The following is a 20,307-nucleotide window of genomic DNA, read 5'->3' on the forward strand; positions in this document are numbered from 1 at the left end:
GTCCATGATCATTCCCACACTTTCCATTTGGTTGTATTCATTTTAAAGTAGTTAGTCTCACCCCGGGATTACAGTACAGGAACACAGTCATGTGACTTAAGTAGGGCACCTAGATTGAGACACTGTAGTCACTTCACACAGAGAACTATAGTTGCGTGCATTAAAGTAAATGTACGCAGGCAGAGCCAGACGATTTCAGCCTCTCCCCCCTCCATAAGGAGATTTATGTAACCCCTAGGATGCATAATGCAGGGCTCACCCTTTCTACATTACCAATACAAGTTCCCCTGGAGTCAAATAAGGTTGTGTCAACTGAAATATGAGCTGGGACAACATGTGTGCATGTTACAGACAGACCCAAACAACAAGCTTAGTTTAATATTATAGATTACTTGCAATAGAAGGCCTCCGGGTTCCATTGCTGCTATCGATAGCCTTTCAAAAAACTTCACATCTACAAAATCACTTTTACCAAACACTCCAGAGGCCATACATCATATTTATTGCGTCACAAATCTCTGACCACCTTGTATGAAGTCATAGCTTGATCTTTAAAGAATGACCTAGTGACCTTACACCAGTAAATGTGAATTACTTGGGGGAAATGCACACACGCGCGCACACACACACACACACACACACACACACACACACACACACACACACACACACACACACACACACACACACACACACACACACACACCTCATAAAGCAACACATCCACACCAACCGCAGAAGAGAAACACAGTGACATGTTTTATTTTACATGCTGCATATTCAGTCTTTCTCCATGTCACCATCTGACCTCATTTGTTGTTTTGGTCTTGTCATAGCAGAGCCGCCCATCCAGATAACAGACCTGATGAGCTGTGAAGCCTGCGCCCACATCCAACCCTTTACTCCTGGTTGCCCCTAACTACAGATCTAGGATCAGCTTGCCCTATCCAAATGCTCACCTCAACCATTACTAGGGAACAAGCCAGACAGAAAAGATCTGTGGAGAATATGGGTGTTACGATAGAAACCTCCAGAGTTCTAAATAAGATAGAAAACAGGCTATGAAACATGGAGATATGGATTTATACACATTTATTCAACTTATCAAAAAACACATTTTCAACATGCCTTTGATTGAATGGTGAAATAGCAGAAAGGTGAAATAGCAGAAAGGTGAAATAGCAGGATGGTGAAATAGCAGGATGGTGAAATAGCAGGATGGTGAAATAGCAGGATGGTGAAATAGCAGGATGGTGAAATAGCAGGATGGTGAAATAGCAGGATGGTGAAATAGCAGAAAGGTGTATCTTGTGTTTCATTACAGATATCCCGTTGAAATGATCCCCCCACCTTCTCTCTCTCTCTCTGAGACAGGCCCAGTCACAACAAGATGACAGAGTTACATAGAGGGGCTTGGATGGAGTGTCGCTGCCTCCTTACTTCAATACAGGTATTGTAAGTCGCTCTAGACAATAGCATTTACTAAAATATCAAATGTCAAAGTGTCCTAGTAAAGGAAGGAGGCTGCTAGGCCACTTGGACAGTTGAAGGGAAAAGATTGGCGGGTGAAAACAGTTGGCAGGGAAACAGTTGACAATGTGACAGTGGTGTAACAGTCTGCAGAGTAACCATGGGTAATGGGTTGCCATGGCGAAAGAGTCCCAGCGGTTCTAGAAGTCCAGATGTTTGTTGCCAGCTGTGATAATGATGAGGGGGTTCTAGAAGTCCAGATGTTTGTTGCCCAGCGGTGATAATGGTGAGGGGGTTCTAGAAGTCCAGGTGTTTGTTGCCAGCTGTGATAATGGTGAGGGGGTTCTAGAAGTCCAGGTGTTTGTTGCCAGCGGTGATAATGGTGAGGGGGTTCTATAAGTCCAGGTGTTTGTTGCCAGCGGTGATAATGGTGAGGGGGTTCTAGAAGTCCAGGTGTTTGTTGCCAGCGGTGATAATGGTGAGGGGGTTCTAGAAGTCCAGGTGTTGGTTGCCAGCGGTGATAATGGTGAGGGGGTTCTGGAAATCCAGATGTTGGTTGCCAGCGGTGATAATGGTGAGGGGGGTTTTAGAAGTCCAGGTGTTGGTTGCCAGCGGTGATAATGGTGAGGGGGTTCTGGAAATCCAGATGTTGGTTGCCAGCGGTGATAATGGTGAGGGGGGTTCTAGAAGTCCAGATGTTTGTTGCCAGCGGTGATAATGGTGAGGGGGTTCTGGAAATCCAGATGTTGGTTGCCAGCGGTGATAATGGTGAGGGGGTTCTAGAAGTCCAGATGTTTGCTGCCAGCGGTGATAATGGTGAGGGGGTTCTAGAAGTCCAGATGTTTGTTGCCAGCGGCGATGATGGTGAGGGGGTTCTAGAAGTCCAGATGTTTGCTGCCAGCGGTGATAATGGTGAGGGGGTTCTAGAAGTCCATATGTTTGCTGCCAGCGGTGATAATGGTGAGGGGGTTCTAGAAGTCCAGATGTTTGTTGCCAGCGGCGATGATGGTGGGGGGGTTCTAGAAGTCCAGATGTTTGCTGCCAGCGGTGATAATGGTGAGGGGGTTCTAGAAGTCCAGATGTTGGTTGCCAGCGGTGATAATGGTGAGGGGGGTTCTAGAAGTCCAGATGTTTGTTGCCAGCGGTGATAATGGTGAGGGGGTTCTGGAAATCCAGATGTTGGTTGCCAGCGGTGATAATGGTGAGGGGGTTCTAGAAGTCCAGATGTTTGCTGCCAGCGGTGATAATGGTGAGAGGGTTCTAGAAGTCCAGATGTTTGCTGCCAGCGGTGATAATGGTGAGGGGGTTCTAGAAGTCCAGATGTTTGCTGCCAGCGGTTATAATGGTGAGGGGGTTCTAGAAGTCCAGATGTTTGCTGCCAGTGGTGATAATGGTGAGGGGGTTCTAGAAGTCCAGATGTTTGTTGCCAGCGGCGATGATGGTGAGTGGGGTTCTAGAAGTCCAGATGTCTGTTGCCAGTGGAGCCGGAGCCACAGCCTGAGGAGCCCACCATGGCTGTCCCTGTCAGCTCTCCCCGGCTCACACGACTCACTGTCTCTGACAGGTCTGGAGGCAGATGTAGTCTCTGAAAACAGAGAGAGAGAGAGAGAGGAGGGGGGAGAGAAAGAGAAAAGGGGAGAGAGAGAGAGAGAGGAGTGGGGAGAGAAAGAGGCAAGGGGAGAGAGAGAGAGAGAGAGAGAGGGGAGGGGGGAGAGAAAGAGGAAAGGGGGGGAGAGAAAGAGAGCGCAAAAAAGTGAGAGGGGAGATGGAGGGGGAAAAAAGAGGGAGAGACATTATTTACTTTGTTGACAGAAACAGTGGCACTCTCCACTCCAGTGATGTTGTGGTCACAGAGAGCCCATGTTGGGTGTAAATCAGAGCTCTCTAACGCTGTTCCTGGAGAGCTACCGTCCTGCAGGTTGTTTCTACAAACCTAATCTAGCACACCTGATTCTAATAACTAGCTGGTTGGAGAGAAAAGCTCCAGGAGGCTATCTCTCCAGGAACAGGGTTGAGAGCTCTGGTGTAAGTGGTTTCAGCTGCTTTAGGACTCCCTTCTGCTCAGCACGGCCAGTGTGGAGGAAACCTGCTAGCGTGTCGCTAAGTACCTCAGAGAGATTTAGCTCTGTGACAGCTCAGAGGGGACACGGTGTGTGTGTGCTTTGTCAAGGTGTGCATAGAGTAATGTGTATGCGTGAGATTGTACGAGTTTGAGAATTTGTGTGGAGAGTGTGTGTGTGTGTGTGAGTGTGTAACACACTTGACTAGGGCTAATACCGGAGTCATTAGAATCAAGCTCTTTAGCAGCAAGAGTAACTTGTTCCCCAGTAGGACTAATCTCTGGAGCTGCTCTGTGCCAACATAACAACACAAAGACACTAGGCTACTGACGTAAAGCCTCAACGCTAACACGCTAACTACTCAACAGGCTAAGAGGGGCTGCCCTGGTCCTCTCGGAGGGGCATAACAACACAAAGACGCTAGGCTAATGTGGCCTACTGACGTAAAGCCTCAACGCTAACAACTCAACAGGCTAAGAGGGGCTGCCCTGGTCCTCCCGAGGGGTCATAAGAGTGGCCTTTAACGGCACTTCAGGAGGCGATGAGTCGGCCCAGTGGAGGCGATGAGTCGGCCCAGTGGAGGCGATGAGTCGGCCCAGTGGAGGCGATGAGTCGGCCCAGTGTGTGTATGTGGGGTGGAATATTTACGGACAGAGGCTGCTTCTGAGTATCTCTGGGCTGTAAGCGAGGATCTCTCTAAATTAAGATTGTGTGTGTGTGTTATCAGAGTTTGGTGAGAAAATGTGTGGGATGGCAATGTTCTGCTCTGCCCAGTAGAACCTAAACCCCTATAATTTACCTCAGGTGGAATCTACTAGACATCCGAAACCCAGTGGTCCACACCTCCACCCACCTCTCTTAACCCCCTGTGCCTGCCCGACCCTCACCCCCTCCAGCCACGCAGCTTAAGGAGAGCCCCTCTCCTCCCAGAGATCCTCATCTGTCCTCTAATGACTATGTGTTTGGGTACAGGGATAACAGCATCCCTACATGAAGAGATGACGTCCCACTCCACAAAGCCTCTGGGGGTGGACCTGCACATTCCACTTGGCTACAGCATTATCAGGGCTTCTAGATTGGGGCTTTACAGTTGATCTGATATGGCTCATTTTAATAGAACTCCTAACAAGCTGGTACCATTGCCGTTGCATTCAACAAAGTTTGTACGGAAATGTTTTATTTCCTTTCTAAATGTCTATTGTAAAGGGTATTGAGATCTCCCAAATGCAGTTTTGAATTAAATTGGATTTAAAGGGATTCTCAAGCCCCTCCAGCAGCTCCTAGGTCAGCAGTCAGTCTGTCACATGTACAACTGAACCTCTCCTGTCCAGTGAACATGTCTCCCCTGTGTTGTCAGGGGGAAGTATGTCAGACCATAAAGATACACCATACCAATGACCTACGTGTCTGACAGGCAGCAGCAGGAAACAGGAGGAATCAGAGCCCAGAGGTGATCTATGGGCAGGTAAAGCCTGGTTGAGCCTGGAGAATATAGATGAGGAGCAAGAGGTTCATCTGGAGATGCTAAAGTCTAGAGAGAATGTTGTTAAGACCATGCTTAACCTAAAGGTGACAGAGGGTAAGGACAGACAATGCCTACTGGTAGTGTCTACAGGAATGGTGAGAGAGGGTAAGGACAGACGATGCCTACCGGTAGTGTCTACAGGAATGGTGAGAGAGGGTAAGGACAGACGATGCCTACCGGTAGTGTCTACAGGAATGGTGAGAGAGGGTAAGGACAGACGATGCCTACTGGTAGTGTCTACAGGAATGGTGAGAGAGGGTAAGGACAGACGATGCCTACCGGAGGTGCCTACAGGAATGGTGAGAGAGGGTAAGGACAGACGATGCCTACCTGTAGTGTCTACAGGAATGGTGAGAGAGGGTAAGGACAGACGATGCCTACCGGCAGTGTCTACAGGAATGGTGAGCGAGGGTAAGGACAGACGATGCCTACCGGTAGTGTCTACAGGAAAGGTGAGAGAGGGTAAGGACAGACGATGCCTACCGGTAGTGTCTACAGGAATGGTGAGAGAGGGTAAGGACAGACGATGCCAACCGGTAGTGCCTACAGGAATGGTGAGAGAGGGTAAGGACAGACGATGCCTACCGGTAGTGCCTACAGGAATGGTGAGAGAGGGTAAGGACAGACGATGCCTACCGGTAGTGTCTACAAGAATGGTGAGAGAGGGTAAGGACAGACGATGCCTACCGGTAGTGTCTACAGGAAAGGTGAGAGAGGGTAAGGACAGACGATGCCTACCGGTAGTGTCTACAGGAATGGTGAGAGAGGGTAAGGACAGATGATGCCAACCGGTAGTGCCTACAGGAATGGTGAGAGAGGGTACGGCCAGACGATGCCTACTGGTAGTGTCTACAGGAATGGTGAGAGAGGGTAAGGACAGACGATGCCTACCGGTAGTGTCTACAGGAATGGTGAGAGAGGGTAAGGACAGACGATGCCTACCGGCAGTGTCTACAGGAATGGTGAGAGAGGGTAAGGACAGACGATGCCTACCGGTAGTGTCTACAGGAATGGTGAGAGAGGGTAATGACAGACGATGCCTACCGGCAGTGTCTACAGGAATGGTGAGAGAGGGTAAGGACAGACGATGCCTACCGGCAGTGTCTACAGGAATGGGTGAAGGTCATAACCCCTGGTGATTCAGGTCATTTGATACAGACTAGATGAAGTTAGCTGGATTTGACTAAGCATCACAGCACAACCATGATAGATGACTACCGGCAGTGCCTACAGGAATGGGTGAAGGTCATAACCCCTGGTGATTCAGGTCATTTGATACAGACTAGATGAAGTTAGCTGGATTTGACTAAGCATCACAGCACAACCATGATAGATGACTACCGGCAGTGTCTACAGGAATGGGTGAAGGTCATAACCCCTGGTGATTCAGGTCATTTGATACAGACTAGATGAAGTTAGCTGGATTTGTCTAAGCATCACAGCACAACCATGATAGATGACTACCGGCAGTGCCTACAGGAATGGGTGCAGGTCATAACCCCTGGTGATTCAGGTCATTTGATACAGACTAGATGAAGTTAGCTGGATTTGACTAAGCATCACAGCACAACCATGATAGATGACTACCGGCAGTGTCTACAGGAATGGGTGCAGGTCATAACCCCTGGTGATTCAGGTCATTTGATACAGACTAGATGAAGTTAGCTGGATTTGACTAAGCATCACAGCACAACCATGATAGATGACTACCGGCAGTGTCTACAGGAATGGGTGCAGGTCATAACCCCTGGTGATTCAGGTCATTTGATACAGACTAGATGAAGTTAGCTGGATTTGTCTAAGCATCACAGCACAACCATGATAGATGACTACCGGCAGTGCCTACAGGAATGGGTGAAGGTCATAACCCCTGGTGATTCAGGTCATTTGATACAGACTAGATGAAGTTAGCTGGATTTGTCTAAGCATCACAGCACAACCATGATAGATGACTACCGGCAGTGTCTACAGGAATGGGTGCAGGTCATAACCCCTGGTGATTCAGGTCATTTGATACAGACTAGATGAAGTTAGCTGGATTTGTCTAAGCATCACAGCACAACCATGATAGATGACTACCGGCAGTGTCTACAGGAATGGGTGCAGGTCATAACCCCTGGTGATTCAGGTCATTTGATACAGACTAGATGAAGTTAGCTGGATTTGACTAAGCATCACAGCACAACCATGATAGATGACTACCGGCAGTGCCTACAGGAATGGGTGCAGGTCATAACCCCTGGTGATTCAGGTCATTTGATACAGACTAGATGAAGTTAGCTGGATTTGACTAAGCATCACAGCACAACCATGATAGATGACAGGTTGTCAAAAACAGCAGTGATGACCTGTCTTTTCTTTTCAGTGGGAAATAAAAAGCACATTCCTACAACACACCCACATCATGCTACAGGGCTTCCACATGTCCCCTCCACCCCTGCCAAAACTTTGCCTGTGTGACCTTTGGTGTCTCCAGCTCAGTGGAGTGTGATTGAAAAAGACAAACAATGCATTGATCAGGCCAGGAGTCAGCCCTGCTAAGTGCACAGCAGCGGAAACTGTGTCGAGAGACAATCAATGACATATACATCGTTCCTCAGTGGGTGAGGACAGAAAACACATCACACCGTTGTCTGGCTGTCAGACACCTACAGACCTCGCTACCTGCCTGGTGTGTGTGTGTACTGTGTGTGTGTGTTTGGCTCAGGGATCGCAGACCCCCACTGAGCATGTGCGAAGAGGAAGGTCAAACCAATCCAGAAGAGCTGCTCAGCTCCCCGAACGTTTGAGTTCAGGGGCAGACCAGAGCAATCGATGGCGACAAGAAAGGGAGAGGCAGAGTACCAACAGCCCTCCCTGGGGCCTCTGTGACAGCAGGTCTGAGAAGACATCTCAGACTATCAGAGAGGTGACAAACCTTCCATGATCAAAAGTTGAAGTGACCCTAAATCCATGCATTCACATGGCAGTGACAAAGACATTGCTGATACCCATTGGTATGTATTATATACAGTATTGGTATAGATTGACAGTGGAATTGCAGTGCAGTTACACACAGTGTTTCATATAATTCACAGCTGTGATATAACTTCCCATTAAGAGAAGTCTACGTGGTGATATGTTGGCCATTGGATGAGTGTCCCACACAGACAGACAGAGACAGACAGACAGACAGACAGACAGACTCTCTCTGAGCCAGTTTATGACTGCCACACTCCATGATGATCCAGAAAGCCCTCTCAGACATAGGGCATGTGTGAGGTTGTGTGTGAAGTATTTTCCTGTTGCCTGGCAACCCTCAGGGGGTGGAGAAAGAGAATGGAACAGAGGGAGGGGGGTGGGAGTGGACAGAGGGAAATAAGACCATTGGCTGAGTTGGGGAACGGGGGACTCTGTGTGTGTGTGTGTGTGTGTGTGTGTGTGTGTGTGTGTGTGTGTGTGTGTGTGTGTGTGTGTGTGTTATATAGAGAATGTGTGTATGTGTGCTAGCTGGTGTATGTATACGAGTGTGTGTTAGCTAGGGTATGTGTGTATAGTGTGTGTGTGAATATAGTGCGTGTGTGTGTGACGTGGGTGTCCACTCCCCCGTGGCACGCAAGGGTAAAGGTCCGTGGCTCGGTGCTGCTCCACAGCCACAGGGGCTGGCTGGGCTGGGGTCGACACTGCCAATGGGGCGAGGGGTGCGACAAAGCCCCAAACGAGCGCTAAGCACTTCAAATGAGCCCTCGGGGTCAGGCCCAGAGACTGGCTTTGCCTAAGAGGGTTACTAATATCCCCCCACAATGGACAAACCCCCACAGCTTATTTACGCCCCTCCTTACACCCTGCCTCACCTCAAGCCTCAGCTACTGATGGGAGATAGCGTTCGACAGTGGGCATAGCTGGTCACTTCAGATAACAAATGGCGGGTAGAAGAGAATCTCATAGCAAAGCATCTTAGAGTAGGAGTGCTGATCTAGGATCAGTTTAGCTTCCTTTAGATTATAATGAGACTATATGGATCCTAGATCAGTACTCCTACTCTAAGATGCTTTGTGAATGTGGGCCCAGGGATTGCGTGTGAAAAGAAGCTGGGCTAGCATTGAAAGCAGGGGGCAGAAAAGTTATCCAACAGAAGGTCTTGTTTGGGGTCTAAGTGTGTTTATAGTGTGTTTATACCACTTTATGTAAGCACATTTCCATGATCCATATAGATCTGATTTGCCCCAAACAGAGCTTAGAGGGAACCAACCCGCTCTCACAAAGCAGCCCTCTATCAAAGACATTCCACGTGCGGAAACTCGCTGCCAATGACTGTGGTACAAAGTAATCATTTAACAAGTCATTTAGTCCACATTCATTTTAGTCACACTTCTAAAAGGGTCCTGTATTTTTTATGTATTTCACCTTTATTTAACCAGGTGGGCCAGATCACCTTTATTTAACCAGGTAGGCCAGATCACCTTTATTTAACCAGGTGGCCAGATCACCTTTATTTAACCAGGTAGGCCAGATCACCTTTATTTAACCAGGTAGGCCAGATCACCTTTATTTAACCAGGTAGGCCAGATCACCTTTATTTAACCAGGTAGGCCAGATCACCTTTATTTAACCAGGTAGGCCAGATCACCTTTATTTAACCAGGTAGGCCAGATCACCTTTATTTAACCAGGTAGACCAGTTGAGAACAAGTTCTCATTTACAACTGCAACCTGGCCAAGATAAAGCAACGCAGGGCGACACAAAAACAACAACACAGATTTACACATGGAATAAGCAAATGTACAGTGTGTGTGTGTGTCACCGTACTGCTTACAACTCTGGGGAAACCCAACACTTAGTTGGAACACATGACGATTGGTAGATCGGTTAATCTGATTGGAGCAGCTTGACCAATGTAGGAACGTGCTCAGGGAAATGACATATTTACCATAAACACCTACTTAAGAGAACACACAACTTAAGGGACTTAGAATGTTTGGTTTGTACTTCCAAGAACATATTAGCACCGTTTGTGTCACTAGCAACGTGCAAAAAGCACTAGGAAACATGGATGATCCTGTTCCTAAATCAGCCATTGAAATGATTACTAATGTGAAAATGCAATCTCAACAGCCTTAAAACTAACCAGTTCATCAATTGAAGTCAGAAAAGTTGGAGTTAGGAACTAAGATGAAACCGTAAACACACAATATTATTCTCAATAACATAAACAAACCAAACACATTCCAACAACTCTAGAATATTTGTGGTGTTCGTGGGGTAATTCCACATTCAAGATGGAGGTGATGGACATCAGCCTTCAGTATGTGTAGCTTTGTTCAGTATTCATGAAAAACCACACTGGTCATATCATATATCCAAAACCAATTCCCTTCTCCTTGTCAACATTGGGATGCAGTGCAGCCAGTGTAAAAATATTGGCTGTCCATGACACCAGTCCAATATCCCTCCCATTCCACAACCCAATCTGTCCTTTAGGTCAAGGGTCAAAACCAAAAGAGAAAGTCTGCCAGCTGAAAACGTGTAGAAATGTCCCAGTCAGTCACCAGACTTGTTCATTCAGCCTACACCACCAAATCACCTCCCAAAACCTTAATCCCCCACTGCTATCGAGTTACACTACATTGTGTGGGAAAGCATTTGTCAAAGTTAGAGGAACTAGTATTAACTCAGACTAACTCAAACCCCACATAAATCAGGTGTCGTTCTTTTCTATTTGAGGGACAAACTGCCGTCACATTGCAATGGCAATTTCAGAGAATACTTCCGCTGGACAGACAGAAAATGCAGAAGTAGCTTTAAAAAAAATCCCATTACGTTGGTAATTCTAGCCCACCTTGGATATAACAAAAGCTGACGAGAAGCTCTGCCTTCCTCTTCTTTTGTGCTGGGAGAGAGAGTAACACGATCTCCGGCCGGTCGTGACCTCACAATAACCCTACGACTGAGGACCATTTACCTCACTGTGGCTTGGCTCAGAAACCACCTGCGTTTGGGAATTCTAAGATGAATAGAATATGTGTCAATAAAAAAACATTTGTTGTTGTTTTATTTCTGTTGTAAAATGCTCCGTTCAGCAACGGAGGTGGACATGACAGTGACTAGCTAACTATGAGCTATTGGTATATTTTAGGAGGTGGACATGACAGTGACTAGCTAACTATGAGCTATTGGTATATTTTAGGAGGTGGACATGACAGTGACTAGCTAACTATGAGCTATTGGTATATTTTAGGAGGTGGACATGACAGTGACTAGCTAACTATGAGCTATTGGTATATTTTAGGAGGTGGACATGACAGTGACTAACTATGAGCTATTGGTATATTTTAGGAGGTGGACATGACAGTGACTAGCTAACTATGAGCTATTGGTATATTTTAGGAGGTGGACATGACAGTGACTAGCTAACTATGAGCTATTGGTATATTTTAGGAGGTGGACATGACAGTGACTAGCTAACTATGAGCTATTTGTATATTTTAGGAGGTGGACATGACAGTGACTAGCTAACTATGAGCTATTGGTATATTTTAGGAGGTGGACATGACAGTGACTAGCTAACTATGAGCTATTGGTATATTTTAGGAGGTGGACATGACAGTGACTAGCTAACTATGAGCTATTGGTATATTTTAGGAGGTGGACATGACAGTGACTAGCTAACTATGAGCTATTGGTATATTTTAGGAGGTGGACATGACAGTGACTAACTATGAGCTATTGGTATATTTTAGGAGGTGGACATGACAGTGACTAGCTAACTATGAGCTATTGGTATATTTTAGGAGGTGGACATGACAGTGACTAGCTAACTATGAGCTATTGGTATATTTTAGGAGGTGGACATGACAGTGACTAGCTAACTATGAGCTATTGGTATATTTTAGGAGGTGGACATGACAGTGACTAGCTAACTATGAGCTATTGTTTTTTTTTAGGAGGTGGACATGACAGTGACTAGCTAACTATGAGCTATTGGTATATTTTAGGAGGTGGACATGACAGTGACTAGCTAACTATGAGCTATTGGTATATTTTAGGAGGTGGACATGACAGTGACTAGCTAACTATGAGCTATTGGTATATTTTAGGAGGTGGACATGACAGTGACTAGCTAACTATGAGCTATTGGTATATTTTAGGAGATGGACATGACAGTGACTAACTATGAGCTATTGGTATATTTTAGGAGGTGGACATGACAGTGACTAGCTAACTATGAGCTATTGGTATATTTTAGGAGGTGGACATGACAGTGACTAGCTAACTATGAGCTATTGGTATATTTTAGGAGGTGGACATGACAGTGACTAGCTAACTATGAGCTATTGGTATATTTTAGGAGGTGGACATGACAGTGACTAACTATGAGCTATTGGTATATTTTAGGAGGTGGACATGACAGTGACTAGCTAACTATGAGCTATTGGTATATTTTAGGAGGTGGACATGACAGTGACTAGCTAACTATGAGCTATTGGTATATTTTAGGAGGTGGACATGACAGTGACTAGCTAACTATGAGCTATTGGTATATTTTAGGAGGTGGACATGACAGTGACTAACTATGAGCTATTGGTATATTTTAGGAGGTGGACATGACAGTGACTAGCTAACTATGAGCTATTGGTATATTTTAGGAGGTGGACATGACAGTGACTAGCTAACTATGAGCTATTGGTATATTTTAGGAGGTGGACATGACAGTGACTAGCTAACTATGAGCTATTGGTATATTTTAGGAGGTGGACATGACAGTGACTAGCTAACTATGAGCTATTGGTATATTTTAGGAGGTGGACATGACAGTGACTAGCTAACTATGAGCTATTGGTATATTTTAGGAGGTGGACATGACAGTGACTAGCTAACTATGAGCTATTGGTATATTTTAGGAGGTGGACATGACAGTGACTAACTATGAGCTATTGGTATATTTTGGGAGGTGGAGACAGAGAAAGAAACAGAGGGGACAATTAGGATGGATCTCATGTTTCAGTCATGAGAAGATGCCACACCCTTTCTCTAACTGAACTGAATGTCATCTATTGTCTGCGTCACCAGCCTGTCTGAGTGACCCAAGATATCCCTGGAGACAGTCACAGACAGACGGACACAGCAATGTTGTCGTAAACATCACATTATACTTACAGAGAGAAACAAACTAAAAAGGTCCATTATGTTACTCGTAGCACCTTTAATAGTAGACAAGACTTGGATCTGAGCTGGGTCTTTGTCAGGTCCAACAGACAAGAGACACAGACGGGGAGACAGACGGAGACGCAGCAACAGACAGAGACACAGACAGAGACACGGACGGAGACGCAGCAACAGACAGAGACACAGACGGAGACGCAGCAACAGACAGAGACACAGACGGAGACACAGCAACAGGCAGAGACACAGACGGAGACACAGCAACAGGCAGAGACACAGACGGAGACACAGCAACATACGGAGACACAGACGGGGAGACAGACGGAGACGCAGCAACAGACAGCGACACAGACGGAGACACAGAAACAGGCAGAGACACAGACGGAGACGCAGCAACAGACAGACACAGACGGGGACGCAGCAACAGACAGAGACACAGACGGAGACACAGCAACAGACAGAGACACAGACGGAGACGCAGCAACAGACAGAGACACAGACGGAGACGCAGCAACAGACAGAGACACAGACGGAGACACAGACGGAGACGCAGCAACAGACAGACACAGACGGAGACGCAGCAACAGACAGAGACACAGACGGAGACACAGCAACAGACAGACACAGACGGAGACGCAGCAACAGACAGAGACACAGACGGAGACGCAGCAACAGACAGACACAGACACAGCAACAGGCAGAGACACAGACGGAGACGCAGGAGCCACGCCTCTTCTGCTCAGTGGCTAATGCTTCAGACAGACAAGGCAGGAGGATGAGCAAGGAATATTCTGGGGGTAATTAAAGTCACGAAATTGGAATGAAAGGGATGGGACTAATTCTGAACAAACTATTCCATTGAATTCAACTTGTTAAAACAGGAAACTGATGAGATGCAATTATTTCTGGAGGGTTTTTCATTTCAAATGGAATGTTTGTGTTTCTCTTGAGTAGACCTCACTCACGCTCCATGCCTCTGAAATGGAAGATGAAAAAGTTGCATCGGTTGCAAATTTAGACACATTTGTCCTAAACGGTGATCATGTTCCTGAAATAAGATTCATGAAACATCACAGTTGTGTGTAAAACCTGCCTGAAGCAGCATAAAAAGAGGTAACTACTTGTGCAAGAGGGCAGACGAAGCACAACAGCAGACAATAACATCATCATCACCATCTCCCCCGACACCATGGATGGACAACTTAGCAATCTAAAAATGTTACCTGACATGGGCTAACTGACTGACTTTTCAGTCTCTGGCTCAAGCAGAAAACCTGCTGATGTATAAACACCTTTCTGAATTACAGCTTGTGTATTCTACTACTGTCACTGGCAAGTAAGTTGAGACCCAGACTGAGATTGATTTGAGGGCCTTCAAAAGGGGGCCCTCTTGCACTAGTAGTTACGAGGGAAGAGAAGGGGGAACGAAGCCCCCTTTTGAAGGCCCTCAAATCAATCTCAGTCTGGGTCTCAACTTACTTGCCAGTGACAGTAGTAGAATACACAAGCTGTAATTCAGAAAGGTGTTTATACATCAGCAGTTTTTCTGCTTGAGCCAGAGACTGAAAAGTCAGTCAGTTAGCCCATGTCAGGTAACATTTTTAGATTGCTAAGTTAGTTTAGCGGCCAGCGATCTAAACGTGTTATCATGGTCGAATTACCGGCCGGGGGGCCCCCATTGATTTTCTTAGTCTCACACAGATATATTAAAAATTGCAAACATTTCTCTCCCCCCTATGGCAAAATGAGAATAATTGCATGAAATTCTATGTATGTGAGTAAGCAAACCCGCAAGCAACTGCAGCCCCCCATGATGAGTTCAGATGTTTTGTGGCCCCCACCCCCATCACAGTTACCCATCCCTGCCCTACACTATCTTCTGGGCACCTCTGGCCAGCCCCAGCAGTAGCCTTGAGGTAGCTAGCTCAGTCAGTAGCTTTAAGGGGGAGCGCAGGGTCGGGCCATTTTTAGCTGCTTTCAGTTTCATTCCGTTTCTTTTTAGAGGGCAGTGCTAGCTTTGACCTTGGGCAATATAGTGTTGGGGAGCAATGGGTGAGAGTATGATGACCCCAGTGGGGGAAGAGGAGGGGGTGACGTTGGCGTTATGGATTGGGGCACAGTCAGCGGGTGGCCAGGCAGACATTGGACCCTGGGGTGACATGGAGCCCAGGGACGGGGCAAGACGGGGTGGAAGGGGGTAGAGGGCGCGGGGTACAAACACGTTTAAGTGTTGCCTTCACTTCCAATAGGCCCATAGCAGAGTACATGGCTGCATAGGTTATGACAGCATATCTGGGAGACCTCTAGCCCCAAATACACATTTTAACCCTCAAACCATGACTTTGATACCATAGTACTGTATAACAATGAAAAGTAACACACACATCTGGTATGCACATATTTCCCTCTGTAGTCTAGGAATGTCAGACACTGAAATCAGTACTAAGGTTTAAAATGGCTCTGTATAAAAGGATAAAGGGAGGACTGAAAAAGCTTGGACATCCTCGTCTATCCTTCACATCAGGTCAGTTATCAAGCCTGTGGATATCTTCATCTCAAACACCACTGTTGGACCATAAACACTGTTATCCAGTTTCTCTCTTATCAGTTACAGTCTTTTGGCCCTGTAGGTGAATTCACATGGATCATGCTAACATTCCATAGAACTCAATCTCCCACAATGCATCATCTCAGGTTGTGGGTTCAGGAAGCCTCTGACCTCTGATTCTCTCTCACAGCATCAGTTACCACAAATGAAATACAGGGCAGATTTACTAGGGCTGTTTTATCATGTCTTATTAATGCTTTTCAGTGCACACACACAAACTGACCTCAGATGTGACAGAGTGATATTTACAATGTGAATTCACTGAGCTGACTCAGGCAACTTGGCCTTCCTAAAAAAACAACATAATTCCTCTCCTCTCCTCTCCTCTCCTCTCCTCTCCTCGGTGGTTCACAAACAGTTTACAAGCATTACGTTTGACAGTAAAAGATGGTAGTGACTTTACTGTGTCAGATGGGGTAAGACGTTGACACCTCCGAAGGGGAGAGGATGGCTCTAAGAAAAACACTTATGTGGCGCTGACTAAGGACTGGGAAGAGGAGAGAGAATGAGGGAAGGGGGAAAGAGAAGGGGAGAGGAGGAGAGAACGAGGGAAGAGAAGGGGAGAGGAGGAGAGAAGGGGAGAGGAGGAGAGAAGAAGAGAACGAGGGAAGAGAAGGGGAGAGAACGAGGGAAGAGAAGGGGAGAGGAGGGGAGAGAACGAGGGAAGAGAAGGGGAGAGAACGAGGGAAGAGAAGGGGAGAGAACAAGGGAAGAGAAGGGGAGAGAACGAGGGAAGAGAAGGGGAGAGGAGAGAGGGAGAGAACGAGGGAAGAGAAGGGGAGAGAACGAGGGAAGAGAAGGGGAGAGGAGAGAGGGAGAGAACGAGGGAAGAGAAGGGGAGAGGAGGAGAGAGGGAGAGAACGAGGGAAGAGAAGGGGAGAGAACGAGGGAAGAGAAGGGGAGAGAAGGGGAGAGGAGAGAGGGAGAGAACGAGGGAAGAGAAGGGGAGAGGAGGAGAGAGGGAGAGAACGAGGGAAGAGAAGGGGAGAGACCGAGGGAAGAGAAGGGGAGGGGAAGAGAGGAAGAGAACGAGGGAAGAGAAGGGGAGAGGAGGAGAGAGGGAGAGAACGAGGGAAGAGAAGGAGAGATGGAGAGAAAGGGGGAAAAGAAGGGGAGAGAACGAGGGAAGAGGAGAGAGGGAGAGAACGAGGGAAGAGAAGGGGAGAGAATGAGGGAAGAGAAGGGGAGAGAACGAGGGAAGAGAAGGGGAGAGCAGGAAAGGATGAGAGGGGAGATGAGGAAAGGATGAGAGGGGAGATGAGGAAAGGATGAGAGGGGAGATGAGGAAAGGATGAGAGGGGAGATGAGGAAAGGATGAGAGGGGAGATGAGGAAAGGATGAGAGGGGAGATGAGGAAAGGATGAGAGGGGAGATGAGGAAAGGATGAGAGGGGAGATGAGGAAAGGATGAGAGGGGAGATGAGGAAAGGATGAGAGGGGAGATGAGGAAAGGATGAGAGGGGAGATGAGGAAAGGATGAGAGGGGAGATGAGGAAAGGATGAGAGGGGAGATGAGGAAAGGATGAGAGGGGAGATGAGGAAAGGATGAGAGGGGAGATGAGGAAAGGATGAGAGGGGAGATGAGGAAAGGATGAGAAAGGGAGCAGAGGTGCAGAAAGGTGAGTGTGAAGAAAGGCTAGTTTTCCACAGTAAGTGTGTTCCCTACCCCCTTCCCTCATTGACTCCAAATGGATTTGCATCCATAGAGCTGATATGGCATCCAATGAGACAATATTTCATCCATAAAGATGATATTTCATCCATAAAGATGATATTTCATCCATCGAGACGACATTTCATCCATCGAGACGACATTTCATCCATCGAGACGACATTTCATCTATCGAGACGACATTTCATCCATCAAGATGACATTTCATCCATCAAGATGACATTTCATCCATAAAGATGATATTTAATCCATAGAGACGATATTTCAACCATAGAGACGATATTTCGTCCATCGAGATGATATTTCATCCATAGAGACGATATTTCATCCATAGAGACGATATTTCATCCATAGAGACGATATTTCATCCATAGAGACGATATTTCATCCATAGGGTAACCGCTGTCAGAGAGCATCCCAAGGCATTGAGTGCTCTCTGTTTGTGTGTGTGTGTGTGTGTGTGTGTGTGTAAGCAGCAGTCCACACTCCTGTCCTTTATCCATGCTCAGAAGCGTGATCACCAGCCTAATGAGGCAGCAGCTAGTTCATCTGTCTAGACAACAGCAGAGGAGGAGAGGAACAGAGGAGGAGGGGATGAGGAGGTGAGAGGAGGTAAAGATGAAGGGATGGGGTAGAAGGCTGAGGAGAATGAGTGGGAAAGGGGGAAGAGGGGAAGTGGAGGACAAGAGGGGGGAAGATGGCAGAGGCGGGAGAGAGAGGTTGTTCTAAGAGGGATGAGGAATAGAAGGAATGTTCCGGTCCGGAGGAACAGAAGTAGTGGAGAACAGCAGACAGCTCCTTTCTGTAGAAGACATGTGGAGGAGCAGGAGATCAGGATATAAAGGGTTAGTGTGTGTGTGTGTGTGTGTGTGTGTCTGTGTGTGTGTGTTACCATCTCTTGGAGTGTCTGTTTATGGGATGAATGTCTAAGACCAAGTGTGTGGTCAGTGTGTATGTGGTCAGTGTGTGTGGTCAGTGTGTATGTGCGTGTCTATGTGATTGACTGTGGCGTGAATAAAAATGGCTGGGCGCAATCTATCACCAGTTGATAGTCCCCATAAAAAAAAGGAGCCCCTTTTGGCTGAGAGGACAGCCCTTGTGGGGACAAAGACCAGCATACTGGGGACTTCATAGGACTGGCTGAAAAGGTGTTGCCCAGAGCAACCCCATTCACAGCAACAGGCATGCAGGCCACGGTCAGTCATTGGTGCTGACTTGGACCAGGCGGCCCACAGAGACACATTGACCAGGGTGGTATTTAGACCAGCCGGCCCACAGAGACACATTGACCAGGGTGGTATTTAGACCAGCCGGCCCACAGAGACACATTGACCAGGGTGGTATTTAGACCAGCCGGCCCACAGAGACACATTGACCAGGGTGGTATTTAGACCAGCCGGCCCACAGAGACACATTGACCAGGGTGGTATTTAGACCAGCCGGCCCACAGAGACACATTGACCAGGGTGGTATTTAGACCAGCCGGCCCACAGAGACACATTGACATTCAGGATATCAGGCTGGCAGTGTGAACTCTGGCTCTGAAGAAAGACATACAGGCTATCAGGCTGGCAGTGTGAACTCTGGCTCTGAAGAAAGACATTCAGGCTATAAGGCTGACAGTGTGAACTCTGGCTCTGAAGAAAGACATTCAGGCTATCAGGCTGGCAGTGTGAACTCTGGCTCTGAAGAAAGACATACAGGCTATCAGGCTGGCAGTGTGAACTCTGGCTCTGAAGAAAGACATTCAGGCTATCAGGCTGTCAGTGTGAACTCTGGCTCTGAAGAAAGACATTCAGGCTATCAGGCTGACAGTGTGAACTCTGGCTCTGAAGAAAGACATTCAGGCTATCAGGCTGACAGTGTGAACTCTGGCTCTGAAGAAAGACATACAGGCTATCAGGCTGACAGTGTGAACTCTGGCTCTGAAGAAAGACATTCAGGCTATCAGGCTGGCAGTGTGAACTCTGGCTCTGTATTGTACCCACATCAATCTGGCTCAGTTAGTAGAACCTGGTCCTCTGTAGCTCAGTTAGTAGAACCTGGTCCTCTGTAGCTCAGTTAGTAGAACCTGGTGCTCTGTAGCTCAGTTAGTAGAACCTGGTGCTCTGTAGCTCAGTTAGTAGAGCACGGTGCTCTGTAGCTCAGTTAGTAGAACCTGGTGCTCTGTAGCTCAGTTAGTAGAACCTGGTGCTCTGTAGCTCAGTTAGTAGAACCTGGTGCTCTGTAGCTCAGTTAGTAGAGCACGGTGCTCTGTAGCTCAGTTAGTAGAGCACGGTGCTCTGTAGCTCAGTTAGTAGAGCACAGTGCTCTGTAGCTCAGTTAGTAGAACCTGGTGCTCTGTAGCTCAGTTAGTAGAACCTGGTGCTCTGTAGCTCAGTTAGTAGAACCTGGTGCTCTGTAGCTCAGTTAGTAGAGCACGGTGCTCTGTAGCTCAGTTAGTAGAGCACGGTGCTCTGTAGCTCAGTTAGTAGAGCACGGTGCTCTGTAGCTCAGTTAGTAGAACACGGTCCTCTGTAGCTCAGTTAGTAGAACAAGGTCCTCTGTAGCTCAGTTAGTAGAGCACGGTCGTCTGTAGCTCAGTTAGTAGAATCTGGTCCTCTGTAGCTCAGTCAGTAGAACACGGTCCTCTGTAGCTCAGTAGCTCAGCTGGTAGTGCATGACTCTTGCAATGCCAGGACAGTCTGTTCGATTCCTGGGACCAGCCATAAGTACAAAATGTATGCCCACCTGACTAAGTGTCTTTGGATAAAATGGTCTGCTAAATGGGATATGTTGTATTAGAAACACAGATCCTCTGTGTCTTTCTTAGAAGATTCAATCTTTTGATT

At 47.2% G+C, this 20,307-nt stretch overlaps 1 protein-coding gene across 1 annotated transcript in view; it reads right to left on the reverse strand.

The window, feature by feature from the left end:
- Positions 1 to 1,029: 1,029 nt before the first annotated feature.
- The window catches only part of LOC139411716 (elongator acetyltransferase complex subunit 4), a 112,192-nt gene continuing 92,914 nt past the window's right edge, over positions 1,030 to 20,307 (reverse strand). Inside the window, exon 10 of the mRNA XM_071158390.1 lies at positions 1,030 to 3,055. Coding sequence (XP_071014491.1) covers positions 2,924 to 3,055 — 132 coding nt within the window. The 3' untranslated portion in view covers positions 1,030 to 2,923. The remainder of the gene's footprint in view (positions 3,056 to 20,307) is intronic.

Source organism: Oncorhynchus clarkii, chromosome 6 (genome assembly GCF_045791955.1).
Source record: "Oncorhynchus clarkii lewisi isolate Uvic-CL-2024 chromosome 6, UVic_Ocla_1.0, whole genome shotgun sequence".
Lineage (NCBI taxonomy): Eukaryota > Metazoa > Chordata > Actinopteri > Salmoniformes > Salmonidae > Oncorhynchus > Oncorhynchus clarkii.